The following is a 10,554-nucleotide window of genomic DNA, read 5'->3' on the forward strand; positions in this document are numbered from 1 at the left end:
TTGGGGAAACACACTGCCACATCATGAGAATACTCAAGCAGTCCTAGGGGGAATGGAGAATCCATGTGGCAAGGAACTGAAATCTCTTGCCAAAAGGCAGCATGAATTTGCCATCTATGTGAGTGAGCCATCTGGGAAACAGATCTACCAAACCCATCAAAGCTTCCCATGACTACAGTCCTAGTTGACATCTTTAATGCAATCTCCTTGGCCCTAAGCCAAAAACACCTAGTGAGGCCACTCCCAGATACCCAACCCACACAAAGTGTAAAACAGTAAAATGTTTATTTTCTTTAAGTTTTGGGGTAATTTTTTATACAGCAGCAGATTACTAGTAGTTAAGAGTTAATACTAATTAATACTAATACTAATTAAGTTACTTTTAATACAAAAGTAGTTAAGAGCATGAACTCTGGAAGCCACCTAAAAATGTCACTTGCTAGGTTTGGGACCTTAAGCAACTTGATTAACTTCTTTCTGTGCCTCGGTTTCACATCTGTGAAACTGTTTAATACCTAATATGCTCAAAGAAATGATATTCCTCTTCTCTTTCCTTACACGAATAATTAATATAACACCACAAACAGCTATCAGCATGCAAAGTATATAATGCAATGGCAGGAAAACCATCATGAAAGTGTGTTTTATAGTATAGAACCTCCCAAACTTTTCCAGTGAAGTATTCCCAAGAGTACAGGAGAATAAAGATTACGTCCCTTCAGGGATTTAATAAATATGAAATGCCTACCACACTTTAGGCACAGTTCTAGATACCTGGTATGCAACAGTGAATAAAACAAAATCCCTACATAGCCTGAACACAAATTTCATCCTAATTTTGCACTGTACGACATATTACATCCATGCTGGTTCTAGTATAAGGAACTTTTTAAAATCAAATTTTGATTAAAAAAATTAAAGGTCTGGTAAAGTATACCATATTTATCTCGTGGATTCTGTGTACCTTCAAGGTTATTCATACAGAGTTTAATTTCAGAAGCATGGACACCACATTTGTAGGTAACATTTATTAGTGGCAAACTATTCATTTATATTAACCATTTTTTCAAATATTTGAGGGCCTACTCCATGTCAGGCACCATTCTAGGGACACAACATTGAACAAAGCCAGGTCTTTGCTCTCATGTAACTTACACTGTAATTGGGGGAGACAGATAATAAAAAAAGAAAAAAATAAGTGGATATCAGGTGGGGATGGGGGAAAGGAAGAGCCAGGGAAAGGAGTGGTTGCTGTTTCATAGTCAGAAAAGGTTTCTCCAAAAGGGTGGCATTTAAGCAAGCACTTGAAGGGAGTGAGCCATGAGGATATTTGGTTAGAGTATTCTAGACAAAGGAACACCAAATGCGAAGGCCTTGAGGTGTCATGGAGAATTAGAATGCATAGACTGGGGACTTCCTTGGTGGCGCAGTGGTTAAGAATCCGCCTGCCAATGCAGGGGACACGGGTTCGAGCCCTGGTCTGGGAAGATCCCACATGCCTCAGAGCAACTAAGCCCATGCACCACAACTATTGAGCCTGCGCTCTAGAGCCTGCGAACCACAACTACTGAGCCCGCGTGCCACAACTACTGAAGCCCACGTGCCTAGAGCCTGTGCTCCGTAACAAGAGAAGCCACAGTAATGAGAAGTCCACACGCTGCAAGGAAGAGTAGCTCCTGCTCGCTGCAACCAGAGAAAGCCCACGCGCAATAACAAAGACCCAACACAGCCAAAATAAATAAATAAATTTACCAAAAAAAAAAAAAAAAAGAACACACAGACTGAATATAGCATAGTAAGATGTCTTCCCTCTTATGCCTTTGGACCTAAAGTTTTATTTATTTTCCTAAGTGTATTTAAGTCGAACAGGTAACTCAAGGATTTGGTACAACATTCAACGGCACAGAAGTATACACAGTAAAAAACAAGTCTTGTTTCTCTCCTGTCTCCTATTCACCTACTCAATGATCTTATAGCTACTCTTCTTGTCTGTTCCTTGTATATGCTTTCAGAAATAACCCCTGCACTTTTAATGCCTTCAAAAGATCAGAAAGTCCACTCTAACATACTTTGTAAAAAAATCTTGAAAACAATTCCAAATTCCAGAAGAAAAAATATCAGGCAACCTTCTGGGCTCTCTTCTTGTCCTGTTCCTTTGCTCCATATGTAGATTTTTACTTGAAAGTTTATAAAAATGCAAAATGAGGAGCCACAATAATGAACACACAACTCTCTAATGCCCTCCTAAAGTACAAAAGATCTCAAACCATTTGATCTAAATCTGGGACACATCTAATTACAGATAGCTTAAATAATGCATAAATGTGAGCACAATGAAAAGAATACAACTGACCCTTGGAAAAATTTACCTGAAACTCAACCTCCATCACTGATTATAAATGGAGACACTGACCACCTGCTACTGAGCTGCTCTTTATCATTCATCTCTACTGGTGACCTAGGAGTCTCTGTTTCTCTAGCAAGTCTACCATAACCAGTTAACACTGGCTTTGTGAGCAGGGCCGGTTTTCAGAGCAGCTTGGCCTGTGGAGAGGAGGGGGGCACATTGGAGTGGGAGAAGTGAGCAGAAAGAAGGGCAGACATTCTTTCATCAGTTTTGTGTTCCAGTGACACAGAAGCATGAGTCAAGATTATATCCCTTCACTACTGTTTCCTTGAAGACAAAGCTAGAATCAGTATTGGTGGGCCCTTGTCTGAAACCAAGAGAGAAGGGATATACCTAGTGGAGAAATTGCTAGGAATAAAACTGAGACGTAAAATAGTTTAAACGGAATCAGAATATGTGATCTCTTATGTACATGATTAAAATAAGACCAAATTCATATAGAGAAAACGTAAGTATAAAATAACTAAAGGGGTTCATTTATTCATTCAACAAGCATCTATAAAGACCCTATTATTTTCTATCAACATGCTGGGTGCTGGAGATACTGACGAGCATAAGGCAGACATAGCCCCTGCCCCACGGAGCTAACAATCTAGAAGACAGACAGGAGGAAGATGGCATTCAGAGAACTACAACTCATTTCATCTTTGTCACCTGTTTCTTCAATACTTTTGTCTTGAAAGTCTCCTTCATCTCTGAGATTAAATAATAACCTGTCAATATAATGCTTAAGTAAGTTTGGGAGAAATGAGGAATGATCCTTCTTATTTGCCAAATTACACAATTTTTGAGAAATTTTAAGAGTAAGCTGTCATAGAGGTTCCAGACTATAAGAAAATTTTACTCTATTTGGCAGCAACAGAACTTTTTTACCCACTTAATCCCCAAGTTCAGACATAATAGTGAAAAATGAAAGTTGAAAACTTAAGCTTTCACATACCTTGAGGGGGTCTTATTCCACCTGCAACTGGAAACATGAAGCTGAAAACAGAAAAATATATCAGGATTTTCCTATGTGCAAAGAGTTCAGATAAAACATGTAACATTTCACATAAAGTAAAAAATTATAGCCTGGGCCGTGGCATCTCTTCCATAGTACAATATTGAATTATCCACCATCAATACAGATTGACCATCCACAGGATGCATGACAGTCAGCATGTTAGTGTAGGGAGAAAATTTTTGAGCCAGAAGACAGAAGACCTTGAAACTGGTCCTGGTTCTGTCACTCCCCCGGATTCCCCTGGATTCCAATGTGACTCCCCTGGATTCCAATCTCCCCATCCATAAAATGAGAGGGCTGGATTAGATTCAATTCAGTGAACATTTATTGGGTGCCTACTACATGAAAGGCCTGAATGAGGTCAGTTTCGCTGACGACACAGATGCAGGCAAATAACGTTAACATAGGACAGAATGTGCTAAGGGCTGTGAGAGGGCCAGAATACTAACAGAAATGAGAAGAAAAAGATTAATTTTATGGTTTATATCTTGGGAAGTTTCTTGGAGGTATCTCTTGAGCTGAATCTTAAAGAGAGGCACACTATATAGCTTGAGCAAAATCTCAGAGGCCAGAGCTGTAGTGTGTTCAGAGAAATGATTTAAGGTTGAATATAAGATATAGGACTGAAAAAGTAAGCAAAATGTAGAGGGCCTTTAAAATGTTTGATTTTATTTTGAGTACTGTATAAAGTCAGAGATTTTTTTTTTTTTTTTTTTTTTTTTTGCGGTACGCGGGCCTCTCACTGTCGTGGCCTCTCCCATTGCGGAGCACAGGCTCCGGACGCGCAGGCTCAGCGGCCATGGCTCACGGGCCCAGCCGCTCCACGGCATGTGGGATCCTCCCAGACCGGGGTGCGAACCCGCATGCCCTGCATTGGCAGGCGGACTCTCAACCACTGTGCCACCAGGGAAGCCCCCAGAGATTTTTTTTAAACTGTGGTAAAATATACACAATATAAAATTTTACCATTTTAACCATTTTTAAGTGTACAGTTCAGTGGCATTACAATGTTGTACAACCATCACCATGATCCATTTCCAGAACTTTTTCATCATCACAAACAGAAACTCTGTACCCATTAAAAAAATAACTTCCCATTACTTTTTCCCTGCAACCCCTGGTAACCACTATTCTACCGTCTGGCTTGATGAACTTGCCTATTCTAGCTACCTTATATTAAGTGGAATCATACAATACTTGTCCTTTTGTATCTGGCTTATTTCACTTAGCATAATGTTTCCAAGGTTCATCATGTTGTAGCACACATGAGAATTTCATTCTTTTTTTATGGCTTGAATAATATTCCATTGTATGTATGTACCACATTTTGCTTATCCATTCATCTGTTGATGGACAGCTGGGTTGGGTGTTGTGAATAATACTGCTATGAACACTGGTGTACAAGTATTTGTTTGCGTCCCTCTGTCAATTCTTCTGGGTCTCTAACTAGGAGTGGAATTGCTGGGTCATAGAGTAATTCTATGATTACTTTTTGAAAAACTGCCAAACTGTTTTCAACAGCAGCTACGCCATTTTACATTCCCACTAGCAATGCACCAGGGTTCCAATCTCTCCACATCCTCACCAACACTTGTTATTTTCTGAATTTTTGTTTGTTTGTTTATAATGATAGTTATCCTAATGGGTATGAGGGGGTATCTCATTGTGATTTAGATCTACATTTCCCTGATGTCATACATTTTTCTCTAGTGAAATGATTAGAAATGTGCTGTAGGGCTTCCCTGGTGGTGCAGTAGTTAAGAATCCGCCTGCCAATGTAGGGGACATGGGTTCGAGCTCTGGTCCGGGAAGATCCCACATGCCGCAGAGTAACAAAACCCGCACCACAACTACTGATCCTGCGCTCCAGAGTCCGTGCGCCACAACTACTGAAGCCCGCATGCTACAACTACTGAAGCCCGCGTGCCTAGAGCCCAAGCTCTGCAGCTAGAGAAGCCACCGCAGTGAGAAGCCCACACACCGCAACGAAGAGTAGCCTCCGCTTGTCGCAACTAGAGAAAGCCTGAGCAGCAACGAAGACACAGCACAGCCAAATAAATAAATAAATAAATAAATAAAAGAAATACACTTACTAAAAACAATCTAGATTTATAAAAAAAAAAAGAAATGTGCTGTAGGTTTCTCTGGTAATGGGGTATCACAGAGAAGACTTGAAGTAACAAGAATTAGCTAAGAAACTATTACAATAATCTTAATAAGAAATGAAAAGGGTCATAACCAGAGTAGTGGGAATGGAAAAGAAGAGGTGAATGAAATCTATTTAAATGGAAGAATCAACAGGACTTAGCAACTACCAGGATGGAGAACAGTACTGAAAAAGCAGAAAGGGCTGAAGATGCTGCCGAGATTTTGGGGCTGAGCAACTGTAAGGATGGTGACACTGTTTACCTGCTGACAGGAACCCAGTGTGAGCCCGTCTGGGGAGAAAGGTGTTAGGAGGGTGTCCACGAGGAGGAATCTAATAGGCAACCAGAAAAGTAACTCCAGCTCAAGGGAAGGGAGCTGGATCCCCTCCCTTGCATCAATCTACCCAGGCTCTTTTAAATAAAGGTAAAAAAAGAAAAAAATTAAAGTCTGGTTGTGGATGAAAGAGCCAAAGGGATGTATACATAGTGAGAAGACAACAAAGGAAATCCTTGGAATTCTTAGTGAAAACTGAGTACGGAATGGTCACTGAGAACCAAAGAAGTTGCTTATAACTGAGGGTTATAACTGAGGAAGGACTGCATTTAAGGAAAAAGTGTCTAACGCTGTAGAGAAGCTGATAAGAATGAGGATTACTAAATAAAGATTGCTGTTTTCGAAAATGGTGATCTTTGAGTGAACGGTTTCAACAGAGGAAGAGGAAGGGACCTGCATAGACAGAGATTTAGGATACAAAAGATATACTTAGTGATAGCTAAAACAAGGTTTTTGAGAGGATGGGGTTAACGTAGCAAAAGGAAGACGGACTTCTTTCTCTGAGACCGGAGGGAAAGGAAATGGGACAGATCAAGGAAGAAAAAGTCTGAGTGGGAAAAGCCCTTAATCTGGGAGTCAAGGATCTGAAGGGGGTTTCTGGATAGTCTTTAAAGATATAGTGAGATCAGGAACGGTACGCCAAATTTATGTGTCCTTGCATTTTTCTATTACACGACACTCCCCCTTCCCAGGAAAAGGGCTAAAAATCAAACTTTAGAGTCTTTTAGCTCTAAAATATTTTGATCAACAAGATTTTTTTGTAAGGTGGTTCACAAATTTCTAGTTGGACATCTACCTGATTACAGCCTTGTAGAGGATCTGAACCATTCGCAAATTCTGCAGACAAGCGAGCCCACACCAAGGAAAGGTCTGAACAGTGAACAGCTTTTCCGAACTGCACACAAGACGTATTAGCTAAGTAATGTGTTAACTGGATAAAGTGTTTAAACTGCAAGTTGAAATTTGGTAGGACTCAATTTTTTAAAAAGTTACTCATACACTAAGATTTAAGTAGTCAACCTATTGAGACTTTCCAAATCAGTCTTAAAGATTACAATCACCAATAGGGCTTAGTGGCTAAGTAAAAACTGGACACTTGAGTGACATTTTCTTTTCTCTAGCTCTGCCACAAAGTAACCATGAAGCTCTATGCAATCCCTTTCACCACCCTGTCCTGTTTGCCCTTTGTCAAACGAGGACACAAGTTTGCCAAGCTCCTAACTAAGACAACCAAATAATGTACAGACATATAAAGGCTACTTCAAAAACATAAACAAAAACTAAATTAAGAACATTACTGACAAACATGACTTACTCCAGTAATTATACAACCCAAACTACCAACTGACCTATGTACCATTCATAGGACTCTCTGAAATGTTTAGACTACTAGCAGCAACATGCTTGAAGACTGGTTAGACAAACAGGTAAGATATTGATAAGACAGCAAAAGTTTGGCAAAAAAATGGGCAACAAGATGACAAACAATTTGAAGCAGAACTGTGAGCCCTGCTTGTCACATGCCTATCTCATTCATCCTCCCCTTTCAGTTACCTTTGCTACTAACCCAGATCAGCCTTCCCTTCTCTCTGAGGCCTGGACTCAGCAAGACTTCCTAATGGATCCCCTCACCTGCAGACACTGTGGCTTCTAACGCAGCTCACATAGCACAGGTGAGGTGCATCTAGCTAAGGGACCATTTGATAAAGCTACTCCTGGGATTAAAACAATGTAATGATTCCCCTTTAAACTGAATTTTTTTAGTTTATATTCAAGGTCCTCTGCAGTTTTAACACAACTTTTTCAGTTTTATCTCACAAAACTCTTTTCTCCCCCTCTGTGCCACAGTCCATCTGGCCTACCTGCTGTCCCCTAATGTTCACTGGGCCTTCCCATCTCCATGACAATCTCTTGACCCCTTACTCTTCCTTGAAATGAGGCCCAATTGAAATACCTCTTCTCTGCCTACAATGTTGCTTGAATCTACAAATATTTACAGAATGTTTTCTATGTGTAGAATGTGCTAGAAGCAGTGGAAGATAAAAAGATGATGAGGCCCTTAAGGAGCTTATAAAAGCAGGAAATAGACAAGCTCACAAATGATACTATCCCAGAAGGACACAGTCTAATCAAGATCTTTCAACTGTTTTTTTCCTGCCATACTTTAAAAAAGAAAACAAGTTATACTTCTCATCTCTTGCGTAAATTCTGCCCTTTATACAACTCTACTATTTATTCTAAAGTAGTCCATTCAGGATACCAATCAAAAGTAGGCTAACATTAATAAAGCTGGAAAATGCCTGTGCTTTTTGCTTAGCCTCTTAGGAAGGACACAGACAAGTACCTAAGAAATATAGTAAATTATAGTTCACAGATTTCTTCCATTAAAAGCTGAGAAAGGTTGCCTGGTTCTTTTTCTTTTCCCTAAAATATACTTAGGGTACCAACCATAACGTTAGCTTCCTTATTAAAAAACAACCTCAGCCCTCACCACTGCTCTCTAAAAACCATATTCTTTCTTTATTAAGCATACAGCTTCTCAGCCTCAGAAAAGCTCCAATAGAATATTTATCACACATTTTACAAGATAAGGCTGATTTGCTCTCCCACATATCCTCTAGAGCTTAAGAATGTAATGTTACCACCAAAGTTTAAATAGGAAAGAAATTTTAAAGTCAATCATTCTAATTTCTATCACAATTCAGGCCATATTTAGAAAAAAAATTGTGTTCATGGACCAATGATGTTAAACTACTACAAACTAAGGGGTATGATCCACTCAACTTTCTACACCCAAGCTCCTCTCCACCTGAAAAAAACAAAAAAAAAACCCAAGCCAAAACAACAACAAACCCCCCCAAAACCCGTGCCTAGAACGCCAAATTCTTTTAAGTTTTATATTTCCCCAGAACTTGGTGCCATGACTCATCATTCACTTGATCAAATTAATGCCACTCAAGAACACTTTAGAAACTGTTGTCACATTCAGAAAAAAGAGATTATTACATAGTTGTCTTCTCTAGCCAGAAACTGACTTATATCAAGTATTCATGAAAAACTCTAATGAAAAGTGGAAATCAGAAAACAAAAGAGAAAGAAAACAGTTTTAAATCTAGAGAGAAAGATGTGAAAAAGAGGAAGTGAAAAATGCGGCTGCACACAGGTGAAGTGACTGCTCTCTTTTCCTGGCATATATACAAGCACCTGCAGGATGTGATGATTTTAAAGGCTTCACGCTGTGGTGTTCATGACTCCAAAATAAAACACTGCATAAAAAAAAAAACCTAACACTTTGTTTTCCAAAAATAATTTAGGATGCTGAAGATAAAAAGCAAAATTTATCTCCAAATGTGTATGAACCTCGGGTTGGCTAGCAAAACAAAGTCAGACTAGGTCATTACAGAAGTGGGATGAAAACTTCCCAGAATCAAATATTTCCTCAAATGATGAACTTGTCGGGTTGCAAGTGTTCATCTCTTTTAATGTTCTCGATATGAGAGCTACTGGCGATTAGTAGCTGGAACTGACAGAGAGCAAATTTGTTTAAGGGCTAAGTAAAAGTCTGGAAGCTTTGTTTTGATAACTGCGTACGTGCTATTTAACAGTGAATTGTTTTTTAGTAAGAAGACAGGTGTTAAAACTACCTCTACAAGAGCTCTATATACTAATTCAAAGGTCTTCAGATTTTCCTGCTGTTTCTGGTGTGTTAAGGAAAAAATAAAAAGGACACAACACTGAAAAAATGAGTACACACACACACACACACACACACACACACACACACACACCCACCCCTTGGAAACACTTGTGCAGCTCTGTGAACAGATTTTTCAGAGCCCCTGGTCAAGCCCTGGGAAAAGGAAGTCTCTGGTCGCTTCAGATCCAGCCGGGCTAGAAGCGAGTTCCTCCTTTATCCACCCAGCCGGGTGGCAGCCGCACTGATGGGACACTCACCTCCTCCCCCTCTCCTCCCCGCTCAGCACCAGCAGCCAGTGCCCCCGAGCCTGCAGGACAAGAGTCGGGCGCTCGGGCTCCATCCATCCCTTCGGCCTACGTTCCCGGAGGACGACCCCTCCTCCCGCAGCCCAGTTCCGAGGGAAAAGGGGTCGGCGTGGGCGAAAACCGCCATAACCACCGACCACCCGTCGCCGGTGCCGGGTCTGCTCTGCGTCTGCGAGGCACGCCCAGCCCCGGTCTTCACACTCACCTGCCGCCCCCGGCAGCCCCCGCGCCAGCTCCCGCGGCCCCGCCGCCGCCAGCTCCCGTTCCCGGCCGCAGCGCCATCTTGCTCCGGGCCCGCCGCCGCCGCCACCGCCACCGCTGCCACCTTCCCAGCAGCTGTCAGCTCCCGACAGCCACTTCCGGGGCAGAAGCAGGACCCCACCTCGCCGCGGCCTGGGCGACGGGGCGGGGCCGCGCGCCCACGTGACCCTTCGCGTCCGGGGGAGGAGTTGCGCTTCCTCGTCACGTGACCCGGCCACAGCTGAGGGCCCGCCAGGTGCAATTCTAGTTCAGGGGCTGGTGGGATGGTCTGGTGCCGGCTCCAGGTTCATTCTCAGGAAAGGCTCTGTGGAGAACCCAGCTGGCCGCCGAGCGGCGAGGCGTCATCGTTCCTCCGTTTGAAAACCATCGTCTTGCTTAGTGGAAACAGTACACTGAGTCC

The 10,554-nt window shown here is 41.7% G+C and overlaps 1 protein-coding gene across 21 annotated transcripts in view; it reads right to left on the reverse strand.

The window, feature by feature from the left end:
* SYNRG (synergin gamma) overlaps positions 1-10,273 on the reverse strand; it is a 94,530-nt gene extending 84,257 nt beyond the window's left edge. For all 21 annotated transcript variants that reach the window (XM_079904248.1, XM_079904243.1, XM_079904240.1 and 18 more), the window contains exons 1-2: positions 10,099-10,273; positions 3,348-3,388 (exon numbers count right to left, since the gene is read on the reverse strand). In XM_079904248.1, the coding sequence (XP_079760374.1) occupies positions 3,348-3,388; positions 10,099-10,175 (118 nt within the window). In that variant the 5' untranslated portion in view covers positions 10,176-10,273. The remainder of the gene's footprint in view (positions 1-3,347; positions 3,389-10,098) is intronic.
* Positions 10,274-10,554: the final 281 nt, after the last annotated feature.

Source organism: Stenella coeruleoalba (assembly GCF_951394435.1).
Source record: "Stenella coeruleoalba genome assembly, chromosome: 19".
In the NCBI taxonomy this organism is placed as follows: Eukaryota; Metazoa; Chordata; class Mammalia; order Artiodactyla; family Delphinidae; genus Stenella; species Stenella coeruleoalba.